Here is an 18,130-nt window from a genome sequence, read left to right on the forward strand (position 1 = left end):
CACAGAGAAGTCAGAAATACAAACTGACATTTACACCGGGATGAAAAAGCCTCCTCACAGTATGAACATAGGTGCAACATGGTAGAGAGAAGAAATCCAAATGACCTAGAATGTGCAATGCTTAACTCCAAAGCCAATGAATAAGGAAGGGAAGGGGAAAGTGTAGCTATGTTCTTCCAGGAAAACTTTCTTGACTCCTAAAGTGGGTTAATTAATATATATAATTAAGATAATATTTAACCTACTGAGAAAAGATTATTTGAAAACTGAATAAGCTGATTATCTGGGTGACTTGAAAAAATAACAATAAGGTAAATTTTAATTGATTGAGTATGATAGTTTCCTGCTGAAATACTATGCTTCCCAGCTTCTCTTGCAGACTATGGAGGTCATTTTCACCCTTATAAGAGACCCCTCATCCCATCTTCTTCTGTGGGCAATCTGGTCACCCATACACATGGGTGACAAAAGTGCCCCACAACTGTGAATAAACATGGCCCTGCCTAAGGTCAGAGCAAGCCTCTCTGTCTCTCTACAGCTGCCTTTAAATAATCTAACACACCGGTGCCAAAAGACCTAGGAAGGCATCTGGAGCTGGAAGTTGTCCCCAACCTCCCCTGACTGGTATCTCCCAGCTTTTATTTACTCTAGGACCTGAGGGCCTTTCTTTTCACTCTCCATCTCAGCCCTTTCTTTCACCTTGCTGTCTCACCCTGACAATTTGAACTTGGTGGATGGCCAAGATGGGACCAAACCACACATGCAACGTAACAAAATGCCAGGACAAGGTAATGGGTTGCACTTAACTTAAAGGCCCCTAGTTAGGTCTGGGTGTTCACTTGAGCTTTCTTCTGCCTTAAGACCCACTGGGTCAAAGGCACCAGAGACTTTACATTGCCTGTGATGATCAGCCAAAAGCCCTGAGAAATTTCCACTAACCCTGTAGTTTCTTAATCCTGAAACTATAACATTTAGAGACACCCCCTTACTTTCTAGATGTATTTAGTTACTGCAAGACTTAGAAGATGCTCTATACAACTGGATTTGACCCATTTTTTTTTTTTTTGGTCCGTGTCCCTCATCTGCTTCAATTTTTTCTGTAGAATTTAAACTAGTGATTTTCTTTAGCCTTTTCATGCAAATCTGGCCTCAAAATACATTGGAGAAATAAATGACCACTGCTGGCTCATTTGGAGCTTTTGATTTTTAGTATCTAAAATGATTTAAATAATGGAATGGAAGCATGGTCTGAGGCTCCCTCCCCCATAAAACTCATAGTTAACTTTAATCTTTCTCAAGGTTCTGGTTTACAACCACACTCAGAATGTCTCCAACTGTTTCTTCTGCTTTTGGCCTAGCCTGTATTTCCAAGCCTAGATAATCTTGTTTGTATCTTTTTTTTTTTTCAAGACAAGATTTCTCTTTAGCTTTGGTGCTTGTCCTGGAACTAGCTCTTGTAGACCATGCTGGCTTGTTTGTATCTTTAAAGCTAAGAAGTAAGCATTTTTGATTGCCCCATCTGCAGATACATACAAACTGGTTATGGATATGTAGATCACTGGGTTCAGTCTTAAAGAGAACTGAATGTCCTTTTGGGTATGGATAACATTAAAAATTTTTTTCCTGGTCTACTCTACCAAAAAAGTGAGCTCTGGAGTTGGAATTTGTCCTATCTGCTCTAGTCCCAGGCATGTTTAAAGTTTCTTCCAAAGTCTGTCCTAGGTAGGCTGGCCACCTGACTCTGTGACAGGAGGAGAGCAAACGAAAAGATACTTTGTTCTTGAGAACTAAGAAGAAAACTAGTTTCCTTAGAGGTTACAAATGACAAGGTGTTTTATTTTTAGCTTTTAAAGACAGGATTTCGCCGGGCGATGGTGGCCCACGCCTTTAATCCTAGCACTCGGGAGGCAGAGGCAGGCGGATCTCTGTGAGTTCAAGACCAGCCTGGTCTACAGAGCTAGTTCCAGGACAGGCTCCAAAGCCACAGAGAAACCCTGTCTCGAAAAACCAAAAAAAAAAAAATAATAATAATAAAGACAGGATTTCACTGTGTATCTCTGGCTGTTCTGGAGCTCACTCTGTAGACCGGGCTGGCCTTGAACTCTCAGAAAATCTGCCTGTCTCTCCCTAGAGCTAGGATTAAAGGTGTGCACTACCACTGCCCGGCAGAAGGAAAGATGTTTTAACTCCTTGAATTCACCCCACTTTTCCTTTGTTTTGTTTACTATCTTTAAAGCTTTTGTTGAAACTTTAACTTTATGTATTTGAGGGCTTATAAATTCATTGAGTGTGATTTTAAAAGGATGCATAGATAATCTTAATTTGGTAGAATATACCATGCATGTAACTTGGAATCAACTCTTGTTCAGGAAAACGGTGTGTGCCTGACAGCTCACCTGGGAGTACAATGTGGCTTGCTAGAGTCAACAAATGATACTATTAAGTGATATCCCTTGATCCATAAGCCCTCAGGTTCATTAGGAAAGAAGGAGATTGTTTCTAACCTGGGCTCACCTGCACTGCTTTGAAAATATAATCTATTCTCTGCCCAGATAGAGTTCAAGGGCCAGAGCCTGCACTCTTACCTTGAAACCTTCAAGGAGTACACAGGCATTGGCAGTGATGCTTATGGATATTTTCTTAGAAATTCTAAAATCCAAAAGCTTATTAAATTTGGTTATCTTGCTTTAAAAATTATGCCTCTAAACAATCTATTTTTAAATAGAATGATGTTAAGATATGTTCTCTCTGCTGTTGATATGTGGTGATCTACATATCATCAACAAAAGGAGTCAAGAGTTGGCCTTCTTTGTTAGTTCAGTACATGTTACATGTAAATTGTTACAGATTTGACAAGACTGACTGCTTTCATCTTTCATCTATTGGTTCACTGTATGGAATAAAAATGTTATAACATTTTTACAAGGTTCTGTTAATAGGGTTAATTTTAGAAAACTATAAAATGAATCATTTACTCTTAACTAGACAGTCACTGTCTCTGGGAATACACTTTTTATTAAAAAATTAAAAATAATTTCTTTTGGGGAATACAATTTAGAATAAAAATGTCTCTTTAAAAAACCTAGCAATATAAAAATGTTTACAGTGTAATCCTGAAATACAGATATAACAATTTGATGTTAACAAAAATACTGTCAGGGGCTGGAGAGATGGCTCAGTGGTTAAGAGCATTTGCCTGCTCTTCCAAAGGTCCTGAGTTCAATTCCCGGCAACCACATGGTGGCTCACAACCATCTATAATGAGGTCTGGTGCCCTCTTCTGGCCTGCAGACATACACACAGACAGAATATTGTATACATAATAAATAAATAAATATTAAAAAAAACAAAAAACAAAAATACTGTCATGTTTTCAAATACTAGATTTAGTCATTTAAGGTAACAGTTCCAACTTTATCAAATGGTTTCTAACTAGAAATTTTGTATTACTTGAGATACTGTTTTTGTTCATTAAATAATAGTTGGTACTGGAAAATTTGGTACATTTACACAATGGAGTACTACACAACAGAAAAAAATGACATCTTGAAATTTGCAGGCAAATGTATGGATCTAGAAAGCATCATATTGAGTGTGGTAACCCAGATCCAGAAAGACAAATATAATATGTACTTACTCATAAGTGGCTTTTAGACATAAAGGAAAGAAAAACCAGCCTAAAATTCATAACACTAGAGAACCTAGATAACAAAGAGGTGCTGTGGGACATTGATCTATATCCTGTCAATTATATTTTAAATAAACGCTGATTGGCCAGTAGCCAGGCAGGAAGTATAGGTGGGCAACCAGACAGGCAGTAGAGGTGGGTCAAGTAGAACAGGAGAATTCTGGGAAGACCCAACCAAAGAAGCAGCAAGATGTGACTGCCCCACTGAATAAGGTACTGAGCCACATGGCTAGCACAGATAAGAATAATGGGTTAATAATAGGCTATAAAAGTTATAAGAGTTAATAAGAAGCCTGAGCTAATGGGCCAATCAGTTTATAACTAATGTAGACCTCTGTGTGATTTCTTTGGGACTTAACGCTTGCGGGGACTGAGCAGAACAGAAACCTCTGACAACAAAGAGGATCCTAAGAGAAAAATACATGGATCTAATCTACATGGGAAGTAGAAAAAGACAAGATTTCCTAAGTAAATTGGGAGCATGGGAACCATGGGAGAGGGTAGGAGGGGAGAGGACGGGGGGGGGGAGTGGAGAAAAATATATAGCTCAATAAAAACAATTAAAAAATATATACAAGGTTCATCACATGTAAAAGCAAGGAATATCACTTAACACACTTTATGTTCAAATTCATTCCCTGGATGCTGACTTTAACTGACTTCACAGCCTCCAGGTCCTCGATCCTTATGCAGGAGTGTAATGTAAACAAACAGCTAATTACAATCACCTCATTCTTCTACAGAATTCCAGTACATGGTTCAGTCAATTGTACAATTTCATTTAATCTTATGTTATATTGACGTAAAATTTCCATCATTAACTTTCCTTCCTTCCTTCCTTCCTTCCTTCCTTCCTTCCTTCCTTCCTTCCTTCCTTCCTTCCTTCCAAGTCAGGGTCTCTTTGTGTAGCTTTGGTGCCTGTCCTGGAACTTACTGTGTAGACCAGGCTGGCCTCAACTCCCAGAGATCTGCCTGCTTCTGTCTCCTGAGTGCTGGGATTAAAGGTGTGTGCCACCACTACCTGGCTAACTCTGTTTCTTGATATTCCCCACAAAATTGTAGTTATTACCCCCTAACTTATGTTCTGGATCTTTGGCAATAGTTAAGTTTTACTATGACCCCTTGGATGGCTGTTGCTCCCCTTGTCACCCTTCTGTGAGCCTTGAAGCAGTTACTGAGAGATCCACATTCCAAAACCCTTAAAAGCAGTTTGTGTGACCTCAAAAAGGGGCTTACTGGGCAATGAGCCATCCAAATTATTCCTCTTCTTGTCACTCTAGACATTTTTTTGGAGACTCAGAAGTAAAACAGTTGGACTTAATGAAGCCTTCTTTGCATCAATTAACCTCTCTGTTTCATCAGCTCAGAGCTCTGACTACTGAGTACTCCAAAATTAAAAAGTACTAGATCTGACTACTGGTAAGGATGGGATTTGTGCTCTCCTCAAACAATCCTGCTTCCATGCTAATAAATCCTAACTGGTTTAAAGTGGGGCCCAAAGCCACAGAAACCGAACAAAATTACTCTAGCTCCTCCCCCTTGATCATGTTTTCCTCCTTATTATCTTCATACCTATGTTTTTACCCTGTCTTTTATATGTTTTACTGAACTTCATTCTATACCCAAACAAAATGTTTCAGGTAAACTTGCGCAGTAACGTTCACTCCATTTGTTCCTGATCCATCTGCCAAAAGACCTTTTGGATGCCGTGGGAAAACTCTAGTTAAATGGACCTTCATTCATCTCTTTCACCTCAGGCCAGATACAATCCTTTTACATTAGCCCTCTACTTTCCCCTATCCCCTTTCTTTGATGCTCTGTAGCTTCCTACTACTTCTTTTTTTTTTTTAATATTTATTTATTTATTATGTATACAATATTCTGTCTGTGTGTATGTCTGCAGGCCAGAAGAGGGCACCAGATCTCATCACAGATGGTTGTGAGCCACCATGTGGTTGCTGGGAATTGAACTCAGGACCTTTGGAAGAGCAGGCAATGCTCTTAACCACTGAGCCATCTCTCCAGCCCGCTTCCTACTACTTCTGCTAGCTTTGCTGATGCAATAGTCCCACCAAGGTAACCGATCAGTCACTGTTATCTTGAATCAACATTTTCTCTCACTGGACTACTCTGTTCCTTCCTACCCCTTAACCTTCCCCCCAAATTTTCTTTTTCTTTCTTTCTTTCTTTCTTTCTTTCTTTCTTTCTTTCTTTCTTTCTTTCTTTCTTTCTTTCTTTTTTTTTTTTTTTTTGGTTTTTCGAGACAGGGTTTCTCTGTAGCTTTGGAGCCTGTCCTGGAATTAGCTCTTGTAGATTGTAGACCAGGCTGGCCTCGAACTCATAGAGATCTGCCTGCCTCTGCCTCCCAAGTGCTGGGATTAAAGGCATGCGCCACAACCACCCGGCTCTCAAAAATATCTTTCAATTCTACTTTGTAATCACATCCTTACAGTCCTGTAATTATTTTTCAAGCCTCTTCAGAAATAAGAGATGGCAAATGCCTGATCCATCAAAGTCAATCAAATTAAGACACCCCCCCACCACATGACCAGAGGAACCCTTTTTGAATGGATCCAGTACTAATCCCTCTAACAAAGACCCTTTTCAGCAGAAAGCAGCTATAACATTCCTGCTGTGGATTTTTAAATATCCATTTTTAAATAGTTAAGAATGATAACTTCCTGCTGAAAGACTACACTTCCCAGTTCCCCTTAGGGGTTAAGGAAGTCATTTCCATCCCTATTAGGGCTGCATCCCATCTTCTGTAGGCATTTGGCCATCTACACACATGGGTGACAAGAGTGCCCCTTCACCATGAATAAACATGGTCCTTTCTAAGGTCAAACCAAACCTCTTTCTGCCTTCTGTCTCTATTTAGCTGTCTTTAAATATTCTAACAAAGTGGGCAAATGAAAACTAAAGGAAATATCTGCTGGGGATATAGTAGAGTGTTTTCCTAGTATGCACAAAGGGCTGGGTTCCAACCCTAGCATTCCCTACATTGGGTATAATGAGGCATGCCTCTAAACTCAGTACTTGGGAAGTAGAAGCAAAAGTATCAGAAGTTCAAGGTCATCCTTAGTGAGTTTGAGGCCAGCCTGAGTCACACAAGACCCTGTCTCAAAAAACCCAACAAAATAAAACTAAATAATCCAGAAAATCATCAACAAAAGGTAATTTACTGGATAATGAGGTAGAAAAGGACTTTTCTAAACTAATGTAAAATGAGAAAGCAATAAATAAAAACTATAGAGAAGACAAAAGCCACAATATAATCAAATAATCCAACAAGTCTCCCAAATACATTAACACATGTTTAAAGATGTAGGCTTTGTTACTCAACATCGTTCTTGCATTTCAACATTGCCCATGCTTTGAAAAGGCGAGCCATTCTTTTTTTTTTAAATTTATTATGTATAGTGTTCTGCCTGCATGTTTGCCTGCAGGCCAGAAGAGGACACCAGATCTCATTATAGATGGTTGTGAGCCACCATATGATTGCAGGGAATTGAACTTAGGACCTTTGGAAAAGCAACCAGTGCTCTTAACTTCCGAGCCATCTCTTCAGCCCCAAGGTGAGACATTTTTACTGTGGGATCGTGTTGAGGAATAGAAATGACTGACTCAGAGGAAGGCTGTGTTCACTTTAGCTACTGGCTCAGGAATGAACATGTGACCTTGTTTAGGTCACAGTATAACCAGGGTATAATGGCTTAGGCTTTCTAGGAACAACTTAGTTCTGGAACAGTACTACCCCAAAAGAAAGGTTCATTTCTCCAAAGATGCTGGCAGTGTAGGTAGGCAGCCTAGATGGCAGTAGTCACTGTGCCCAATGAGTTCAGGTCAGCCAGCCTAGAGCATGACTGTCTCATAAAAAAGAAAAAGGTTACCTATTTTCTGCTATTTATGAGAGGTACTCAGCATTTATCCTGCTCCAGGCTCAGAACTAACACTCTTAGCATTTACCCAGGGATGAGATGAAAGGAGCTACTACTTTTATTCAGTCTGCCCCTTTCAAATGTAATGAGGCAATGCTAATAAACTGACTTCTGAGGGATGAGAACTGACTGCTGATGTATCAAATGCGGTTAGAAGCTTATAACTTTTATCATGTCCTCTCTGGGAATGAAGAGAAATTATGGATTTAGTTTGATCACCAAAGTCACCAGCTGAATCAGTCATGCTCAGAGGAGGTGCATTCAGGTTGGTGGACACATGGACAGGCTGGCAGGGCAGCACACCTACAGGAGGCAGAATGCATGGGAGCTCTGTACCTCCTCCATTCCTGTCCTACGTATCTCTCTCACTTGGCTCTTCCCATGTTCTATTTTTCATAACAAATTGGTAAATGTATAATAAATTACCCTGAATTCTGTGTGTGATTCTAGCAAATTACTGCACTTGATGGTTAAGGCACCCTTAGGTGACTGGCATCTGAAGTGCTGGCAATATGTGGCCTGAATTTGTGGAATCTGATGCCACCCGAGACAGGCAATGCCAGACTGGAACTGAACTCTAACATTTCCAGCTGGTGTTCAGAGATCTAATACTGCTACTTCTCTGGTGTTGAAAACACTGTTAATATAGATATTTGGTGGTATATGCACATATTTGTGTGTGTACCCATATATGTGTAGAGGCCAGAGGCTGACTTTGGCTATCTTCTTCAGTTTCTCTCCATTTTATTTTATGTAATTAATTAATTAAAAATGTTTTGCAAGCATTTTTGCCAGCATGTGTGTCTGTACACCACTTTCATGCAGTTCCATGGAGGACAGAAGAGGACATTGGATCCTTTGGAACTGAAGTTACAAATGCTTGTTAGCTGCCACGTGGGTAAAGGCAACAAAACCTGGGTCCTCTGGAAGAGCAGTCAGTACTCTTATCACAGAGTAATCAATCCTCCCTTAAAGGACTGTAGTCTACTTGGATGGATGCTTCTTTTTCATAGATATCATAGATATCACTTTCTGTTAAGTGAAAAAGACACTTGTAACCTCTACTCCAGTCACTTGAGTCACTCAGATCAAAAATTAACCCCATATAGCAACCAAACGGGGTCATCTCTACAGCCCTCCACCTTATGTTTTGAGACAAGATCTGTCACTGAACTGAAGCTCACTACTGACTGGCTAAGACTAGCTGGCCAGTGAGCTTCAGGGACCTACCTGTCTGACTCCCCAGTTCTGGGATTACAGACTTAAAACTGTGGCACCCAGCTTTTTTCTATGGGGGCTAGGTAGCCAAACTCAGGTATTATGTTTGCTTGGCAAACACTTTACTGACCGAACCACCTCTGCAGCTCCTATTTCAGTTTTTGGAGACTGGGTTTCATGACACATGAGCTGACAGCCTTTTTCCCCCCCTCCTGCCTCTATCTCCCAAGTGCTGGGATTGCAGGCATTTGCAATCATCACCGTAGCTTTCTTTTTTCCCTCTGATGTCTCTTCCCCCACAAAACAACAAACCCTACCAACCATCCACCCCAATATCTTAAAACTAACCATATTAAAATGATCCTATAATATTTTAATAGCCAATATTACTGTTAATCACAAACAAATCTTTAAATTACCTTCAAATCTTCCCTTAAAGGACTGTAGTCTACTTGGATGGATGCTTCTTTTTCATAGATATCAGCTGTTGCTTGGGTACTTTCTGTTTCAGTTAACTGAAAAAAAAGGGGGGGGGGACCCATGCCTGAATAGTAACCTCTACTCCAGCCACTTGAATCACTCAGATCAAAAGTTAACCCCATATAGCAACCAAACAGACACAAAGGCCTGGTCTCAGCCATTCCTGACATAATCATGCACCAGTGTCCTGTTAGCATACAACATTATTGACAAACTATCGGGAGCCACTCAGAGGGCTGACATACTTCCCTCTATCAGTGCAGCCCACCCTACATGATGCTCAATTCTTACCTCAGCTGCCTCCTAGCTGCATTCCCTTCCTATCTAAGTCTCTGAGAACCACCATCACTAGGTTTTCTCCTGTTTTTTTTTCCTGTTAAAAATGTATCAATGTCTAACTTTAAAAAATTAAAAAAGAGGAGTAAATTACTATTTATTCAACTTTTGGCTGTTGGTGATGAAAACCAAAATTTACAAAATGAAAGAAGAAAGCTTAATTCATCCCTTAGTAGACTTCTTAGCAGTGTAAACTCAATGAAACTACTTTTTGAATTAAGTTTACATTTTGCATATTGTATTTGTTAAAATAGCTGAAATGCAAGTTAAAGCTCAGTACTAAATGTAACACAGAAGCAATACATCTCATGAGTGTGATGCCATTGCATATGTGAGAAGACATGGCATTGTTTGACTTATTTTGCTTATTGTCATGATTTCAAGTTCTATTTTCCTTCAAATAATATATCATTCTTTACAGCTGAACAAACTTTCATGTATGTATATACATTTTCTTTACCCATTCATCTGTTGACTGGAATCTAGACTGGTTCCATTTTGACTATTGTGAGCAGCAGTATTGTGATAAATACAGATATGCAAGTGCATCTATGGTATGCTGATTTCTCAGGGCGAATAGAGAGTAGCAGCATATCTGTATCATATGGTGGGGTTATATTGTTGTTTTACTTTTTTTGAGAAACCTACATACAGATTTCCACAGTGGATACACTAGTTTACATTTCCACCAGCATTGTATAAAGTGATCCCCTTTCCTCACATCTTCACCAGCCTCTGTTGCCATTTGTTGTTTTGTTTTGGATGGTAGCCAATATGATCTAGTGTTAATTCCTGCTGTTAGTTATTGAGTCCTTGCCTCTATCCATATTTCCAAGTGTTCTGTTTCCACTAGCAGTTTCAAAATTTCAGGTCTCACATTTAAGTCTTTTTCTATTTTGAATTTATTTTCATATAGTAACAGGGAAGGAAAATTCCATTCTTCTACATGTGACATAATTTTTCTAGTGCTCTTTTCTGAAGTGTCTTTTCACCGATGTTTGACTTTAACCTTTTTTTCTGAAAACCAGGCTGCTAAAGTGTATGTGTATGCTTCCCTCTGGATACTCTATTCTGTTTCATTGGTCTTTGGATTTTTTTTTAATAATAGCAGCATACTGTTTTATTATGGCGGTGTCATATAATCTGAGATCAGGTATTATGGTACTCCAGCACTGCTTTTTCTGCTTAGGATTACTTTTGTTATTAAGTTTTTTTGTGCTTCCATGTAAATTTAAGGTTGGAGACACCTAAGACAGAGAGGGCCTGAGGAAATTGGGAGCAAAAGCCAGTAGCAATTCCAGTCATGGGAGCCAACCCAGTCCTGGAACACTGGCAGACTAGGATGGAGCCAACGACCTGACTCAGAGTGTGCAATCTCCACCAGAACCAGAGTGGGACTGAACCAGTTACCCAAGACACAGAGAGAACAAGCTCCACCAGAAGCAGAAGCCAGCCGGGCGATGGTGGCGCACGCCTTTAATCCCAGCACTCGGGAGGCAGAGGCAGGCAGATCTCTGTGAGTTCGAGACCAGCCTGGTCTACAGAGCTAGTTCCAGGACAGGCTCCAAAGCCACAGAGAAACCCTGTCTCGAAAAATCAACAAACAAACAAACAAACAAACAAACAGAAGCAGAAGCCAGGAGCAAAACCAGTCCTGGTTTTAAATCTTTGAAGAAAGAAATTGAAGACACCAGAAAGTGGAAAGATATCCCATGCTCTTGGGTAGGCAGAATTAACATAGAAAAAATGGCAATCTTACCAAAAGCAATCTACAGATTCAACGCAATGCCCATCAAAATCCCAGCAAAATTCTTCAAAGACCTCAAAAGAACGCTACTCAACTTCATATGGAAAAGCAAAAACCCAGGATAGCCAAAACAATCTTGTACAATAAAAGAACTTCTGGAGGCATCACAATCCCTGACTTCAAACTCTACTACAGAGCTACAGTACTGAAAACAGCCTGGTATTGGCATAAGAACAGACAGGAGGACCAATGGAACCAAATAGAAGACCCGGATATCAATCCACACACCTTCGAACACCTGATCTTTGATAAAGAAGCAAAAAATATCAAATGGAAAAAAGAAAGCATATTTAACAAGTGGTGCTGGCATAAGTGGATATCAACATATAGAAGAATGAAAATAGATCCATATCTATCACCATGCACAAAACTCAAGTCCAAATGGATCAAAGACCTCAACATAAAGCCAGCCACACTGAACCTTATAGAAGAGAAAGTGGGAATGCATTGGCACAGGGAACTACTTCCTAAATAGAACCCCAGCAGTACAGACACTGAGAGAAACAATTAATAAATGGGACCTCTTGAAACTGAAAAGCTTCTGTAAAGCAAAGGACACAGTCAACAAGACAAAACAACAGCCTACAGGACGGGAAAAGTTCTTTACTAACCCCACATCAGACAGAGGTCTGATCTCCAAAATACACAAAGAACTCAAGAAATTGGACACCAAAAGTTCACATAATCCATAGACCTAAACAGAGAACTCTCAACAGAGGAATCTAAAATGGCTGAAAGACACTTAAGGAAATGTTCAACATCCTTAGTCATTAGAGAAATGCATATCAAATCAACTCTGAAATTTCATCTTACACCTGTAAGATGGCCAAGATCAAAAACACCGATGACAACTTATGCTGGGGAGGTTGTGGGGAAAAGGGAACACTTCTGCATTGCTACAACCCCTTTGGATGTCAGTGTGGCGATTTCTCAGAAAATTAGGAAACAACCTTCCTCAAGACCCAATAATACCACTTTTGGGTATATATCCAAAGGATGCTCAATTGTGCCACAAGGACATGTGCTCAACTATGTTCATAGCAGCTTTGTTTGTCATAGCCAGAACCCAGAAACAACCTAAATACCCCTCGACTGAAGAATGGATAAGGAAAATGTGGTACATTTATACAATGGAATACTACTACACAGCAGAAAAAAAATGACTTGAATTTTGCAGGAAAATGGATAGAGCTAGAAAACATTATTTTGAGTGAGTTAACCCAGACACAGAAAGACAATTATCACGTACTCACTCATAGGTGGTTTTTAAACATAAAGCAAAGAAAGCCAGCCTACAAACCACAATCCCAGAGAGCTTAGACAACAATGAGGACACTAAGAGAGACTTACATAGATTTAATCTACATGGAAAGTAGAAAGTAGAAAAAGACAAGATTTCCTGAGTAAATTGGGAGCATGGGGACCTTGTGGGACAGGAGAGGAAGGGAAGGGAGCAGAAAAAAAAAATGTAGAGCTCAATAAATATCAATAAAAATGTATGAAAGATATATTTTTAGATTATTTTCTTTTCCTAGTTCTGTGAGAAATTATCATTTAAATTTTGATAGAAATTGTACTGAATTTGTACACTACTTTCAAATATGATGGCCATATCCAAAATATTAACTGATGATCCATGAGCATCAAAGGTTTTTTATGTTAACTCTCTTTTTCAAAATCTTCAGAATTTTAAAGCTTTCAGCCGGGCGGTGGTGGCGCACGCCTTTAATCCCAGCACTCGGGAGGCAGAGGCAGAGGCAGGCGGATCTCTGTGAGTTCGAGACCAGCCTGGTCTACAAGAGCTAGTTCCAGGACAGGCTCCAAAGCCACAGAGAAACCCTGTCTCGAAAAACCAAAAAAAAAAAAAAAAAAAAAAAAAAAAGAATTTTAAAGCTTTCATTGTAAAAGTTTTCTACCTTTTTGGTTTGGTTTATTTCTAGGTGTCTTATTTTTTGAAGCTATTGTGAATGTTTTCCCTTATTTCTCAGTAAGTTTATTATTGATATATACAAAATTTTTACTGAATAGATTTTTCTATGCCTTTAGTTTTTAATATCAGTTCCTTCTTCTAACACATTCTGTTTTTTATTGGTGTTATTTATTCATTTAATAATAACTTGATCCGCAGTGATGTTTCAAAATGTGCTCTTCCGTTCCTTATAAAGCTTATCGCTGTACAGTGTTGCTTCAAAAAAAAATAATAACTTGACTGCCCAAAGGTAGGAGAAGCATTTCGTCAAAACATTATATCATATAGTTTTTTCTATTGGAAATAAACTGTAATGAACTTATAAATAAAAACATCACACCACTAGATTAAGCCGCTCAAACACTTGCCTAGTCCCAACTAAACAGTATATATTTTAGGTTTTCTTTTGTTTCGTTTATTTAGTGTGTTGGGGGTGATAGTAGAGACAGGATTTCTCTGTGTATCCCTAACAGTTTTGGTACTTGCTCCATAGACCAGGGCGACTTTGAACTTAGAGATCCACCTGCCTCTGCTTCCCAAGAGCTGGGATTAAAGGTGTGCACTGTCAGGCCCAGCTTGAGTTTTACATTTACTCTACTGATTACACTTTTATATGTTTATCCACCCACACACAAATGTACAAAAACCAAAACAAAAAAATAAAACCCACCAATTAGCTTTATATCCTCTTTCCCATGTGTCCTTCTGCCTGCATTCTACCCTTCCTTATCACATAATGCTACTCTGGGGGAACACCGTTCAAGAATGGAGTCATGTTAAATTCTGAGTGCTTGTGAAAAAACTCTAAGAAAATCAGTCTTGTGACCTCAGTTTCTTCAAAATTTCTTCAAATTGAACAGAGAATTGTTCGTGGAATATGTTTTTGTGCTCCTCCCAGGTGTAGAGGAAAGGCGTGAATTTACTTCAGCTGTTGTTATTCATATGCCTTTATGGACAATTATGTTTTGACCACATGCAGCTTGTTGTTGTGACTGTACACTTTATTGAGGTGACTCTTCTTAACCCTGCGTATAAATCATACTGATGCTCTGAATTGCATAAATCTTTAGTCTGACTCATTTTCAGCTTCAATATCCCAGGTTTACACCTCCAACTGGAGAGGTGAACACTTTCTTAGTTTATTTATTTATTTTTTTCATTTTCTCTTTCTTGAGATAGGCTTTCACTGGTCCAGAACTCACTATGTAGACCAAGGTGACCACAAACTCAGTGATCCCCTGCCTCTTTTGTCTCCTGAGTGTTGAGATTAAAGCCATCTGCTACACCACACCCAGGTCTTGGGTCTCCTTTCTGAATATTAAACTGTAGTCCTGCGCTTATACCAGTTATATACATATGTATGTATATATATATAAATTATAGGCCAGGGCTGGAGAGATGGCTCAGTGGTTAAGAGCATTGCCTGCTCTTCCAAAGGTCCTGAGTTCAATTCCCAGCAACCACATGGTGGCTCACAACCATCTGTAATGAGGTCTGGTGCCTTCTTCTGGCCTGTAGGCATATAGACAGAACATTGTATACTAAATAAATAAATATTAAAAAAATAAATTATAGGCCAGAAAGGATTTATATGTGAAGGAAAAGTGACATTTTCTTCCTGACTTTGGATCACCATCTTTCAAAACCTGGTAAGTGTTAAACACTTTGCTGAGTGAAAGGCCGAGAACATCAGATATTGCACTGAAACTCCAGAATTCTCAGTTTTATCAACAGTAAGTCTCATCGAAGATAGGCACCTTCAAGAACTGAACCCAGATTCCAGTTATCCTCAGGTGGTGGGCTCAGCCTATCAAACACTTTATCTTTTCTTTTAAAACTTACTAGATTTTGTGGTGGTTTGAATGGGAATACCTGCCAAAGGCTCACAGAATTGAATACTTGAGTCATTAAAGACTGGCACAATTTGAAAGGATTAGTAGGTGTGGCCTTGTTGGAGGAAGGAAATGTGTCACTGGGGGTGGGTTTTGAGGTTTCAAAAAGCCCATTCCAAGTCCAGAGTCTCTCACTCCCTTCTGCCTGTGGATCAGGATGTAGAACTCTCAGCTACTTTACCACCATGTCTGCCTGCAAGCTCCTAGTTTGATGCAGGGATGCAATGATGACAATGAACTAAACCTCTAAAACTGTAAACAAGTTTCAATAAAATACTTGCCTTCATAATGGTGGCGGCAACGCACCTTTAATCCCAGCACTTGAGAACTTGAGAGGCAGAAGCTGGCAGATCTCTGTGAGTTCAAGGCCAGCCTAGTTTACAAAGTAAGTTCCAGGATAGCCAGAGCTCTTACAAAGAGAAATCCAATCTCCAAAAGGAAAAAAAAAAAGGCTGTTATGGTCACGATGTCTCTTCACAGCAATAGAACACTGACTAAGATTTATTCAATGTCTTGACTGTGTGCATGTATGTATACCATGTGCATGCTTGGTACCTTTGGCTATTAGAAGAAGGGAATGGATCTCCAGGAACTGGAGTTTAGAAAAGAGGGCATGCATCACCTGATGTGGGTGCTGGGAATTGAACTTGGTTCTCTACAAGAGCAGCAATTGCTCTTAACTGCTGAGATTTCTCTCTAGCCCCACACTGTACCTTTCATTGCCTGAGCTAAGCCTCCTTTCATCTAAACTTTCTGGTGTGTTAGCATCTAGTCTTCCATTCCACAATGCCTACTTGAATGTCTCCCATTGTGGGGCTGTGGAGGTTGAACCAGAGACCTTTACTTCTTTTGACTGTTTTTTTTTTTTTTTTTTTTAACGGTTTTTCGAGACAGGGTTTCTCTGTGGTTTTGGAGCCTGTCCTGGAACTAGCTCTTGTAGACCAGGCTGGTCTCGAACTCACAGAGATCCACCTGCCTCTGTCTCCTGAGTGCTGGAATTAAAGGCGTGCGCCACCACTGCCTAGCAATTGTTCTTATTTTCAGGCTCCCAAACAAAGTAGCTCAGTCTTAAATAGGTTTCTTGTCAAGATGACACTGAGCCCATGGGAAGTGACAAAACAGATTTACTTTCTTTTCTTAATTGAGTTTGATAGAGAAGTCACTATCTCACCACACTTCTCAATAAGATTCTAAGCTTTCAAGATCTTTCGTGGGCTTGTCCTAGGGCACGATTGCCGGTTTCTTTTTACCTGGGCTGTTTTTACTCTGTGTCTTCCATCAAGTAGACATGGCTAGTACTACACAGTTTGGTCCTGTGTGTTGTGATACTTCTGGTTTTTTTTTTCCATTTCCATCTGATGGTCTTCCAGTATTTCTCTTGGAAAGAATCTGTTATCTGTTTCTTCTTTCTTAGTACATTTTCTACCTTTTGTAATTTTCCCAGAGTACATGGAAAATCTTTCTGCCTTTTTTTTGTTTTTGTTTTTTTTATATTTGGGGGTTTCTTTAAAGCTATCTTTAAGCTCAGAGATCTTTAGTTTTGTTTAATCTATTAGTAAGCCCATGTAAAATATTCAATTCTGTTAGTGTTTCTTTTGATTGTGCTTGAAATTCCCATCTCTGTTTAAATTATCTTGCCTACACACTGATTATCCAGTAGAGTTCTTAGCTTATTAATCACATTAGTCTTAAACTTCTCTCCTGATAATACCAACAGCCCTACCCATTTCTTAGTTTAAGTCTGATGCTAGTTCTGATACCTTCCCTGATAACCAGACATGTGCTGAGCAAAAGTAGCTACTACAAACACTCAGTCCTGTGACTAGGTGACAATTCTTTGGAAGCTTCTGTGACTGACTATGAATTTCACAAGCTTCTCAGTACGTTTTTTTTTCTCCCTTAGGTGGGACAGGATAGTGAGTGTTAGGTGAATTCTAATTGGGTCTTAATAATAAGAACTCAGAGCCAGATATCTGGCTAAAAGATCAGAGAAATAAAGGAGCCTTCAGAAGGTTACAACATAAGAAAAGTACAAGATTGCTAGTTAGTGGTGGCTCATGCTTTTAAAAGCAGCACTCAGTAGGTAGAGGCAGGCAGATCACTGTGAGTTTGAGGCCAGTCTGGTCTACAGAACGAGTTCCAGGACAGTCAGGACTATTACACAGAGAAACCCTGTCTCGAAACACAAAAACATGAAATAAATAAATAAATAAATAAATGCAAGATCCTGAGATTGGCTTTCCCTAGAGTTCTCTCTCCTTCCTCTCTCTCTCTCTCTCTCTCTCTCTCTCTCTCTCTCTCTCTCTCTCTCTCTCTCTCTCTCACACACACACACACACACACACACATTATTGCCCAGGATGATCTTGAAAACTTGACCCACAACTCAGTCTTCGAAACCCTCAAGTGCTAGGTCTATACAGTCTTGCACCACTACAACCAATTTAGAAACCTTTTCTTTTTAGATAAAGATTCAATATTAATTCATCTTAATATTTTAATATCTGCCTTGAAATACTCTATCACAAACATTTTCCCTTTCCTACGAGGAGCTAAAGAAGCTAAGATAGCATGAGCAGTTGAAGACACAACATACTGCATTTTTGGCTAGATACCTCCACTTCAATGATGTCCTCCAATGACCCCAGCACAAGACTTATCTCAATGTCTTGAACTTTGCAATCCAGCAGCAAATTATGTTTCTCTAGTTGCTTTTGTTCCAAAGAACCCTGAATGATTATAACTTCTTTCTGCAATTTTCCCACTTCTCTGTAAATACAGGATATGAAAAAGTGACTTTAC

At 39.4% G+C, this 18,130-nt stretch overlaps 1 protein-coding gene across 1 annotated transcript in view; it reads right to left on the reverse strand.

Moving 5' to 3' along the window:
* Smc1b (structural maintenance of chromosomes 1B) overlaps nucleotides 1-18,130 on the reverse strand; it is a 75,961-nt gene that overhangs the window by 8,156 nt on the left and 49,675 nt on the right. Inside the window, exons 18-19 of the mRNA XM_075963522.1 lie at nucleotides 17,944-18,097; nucleotides 9,264-9,359 (exon numbers count right to left, since the gene is read on the reverse strand). Of these exons, the coding sequence (XP_075819637.1) occupies nucleotides 9,264-9,359; nucleotides 17,944-18,097 (250 nt within the window). The remainder of the gene's footprint in view (nucleotides 1-9,263; nucleotides 9,360-17,943; nucleotides 18,098-18,130) is intronic.

This window comes from Microtus pennsylvanicus, chromosome 2, assembly GCF_037038515.1.
Source record: "Microtus pennsylvanicus isolate mMicPen1 chromosome 2, mMicPen1.hap1, whole genome shotgun sequence".
In the NCBI taxonomy this organism is placed as follows: Eukaryota; Metazoa; Chordata; class Mammalia; order Rodentia; family Cricetidae; genus Microtus; species Microtus pennsylvanicus.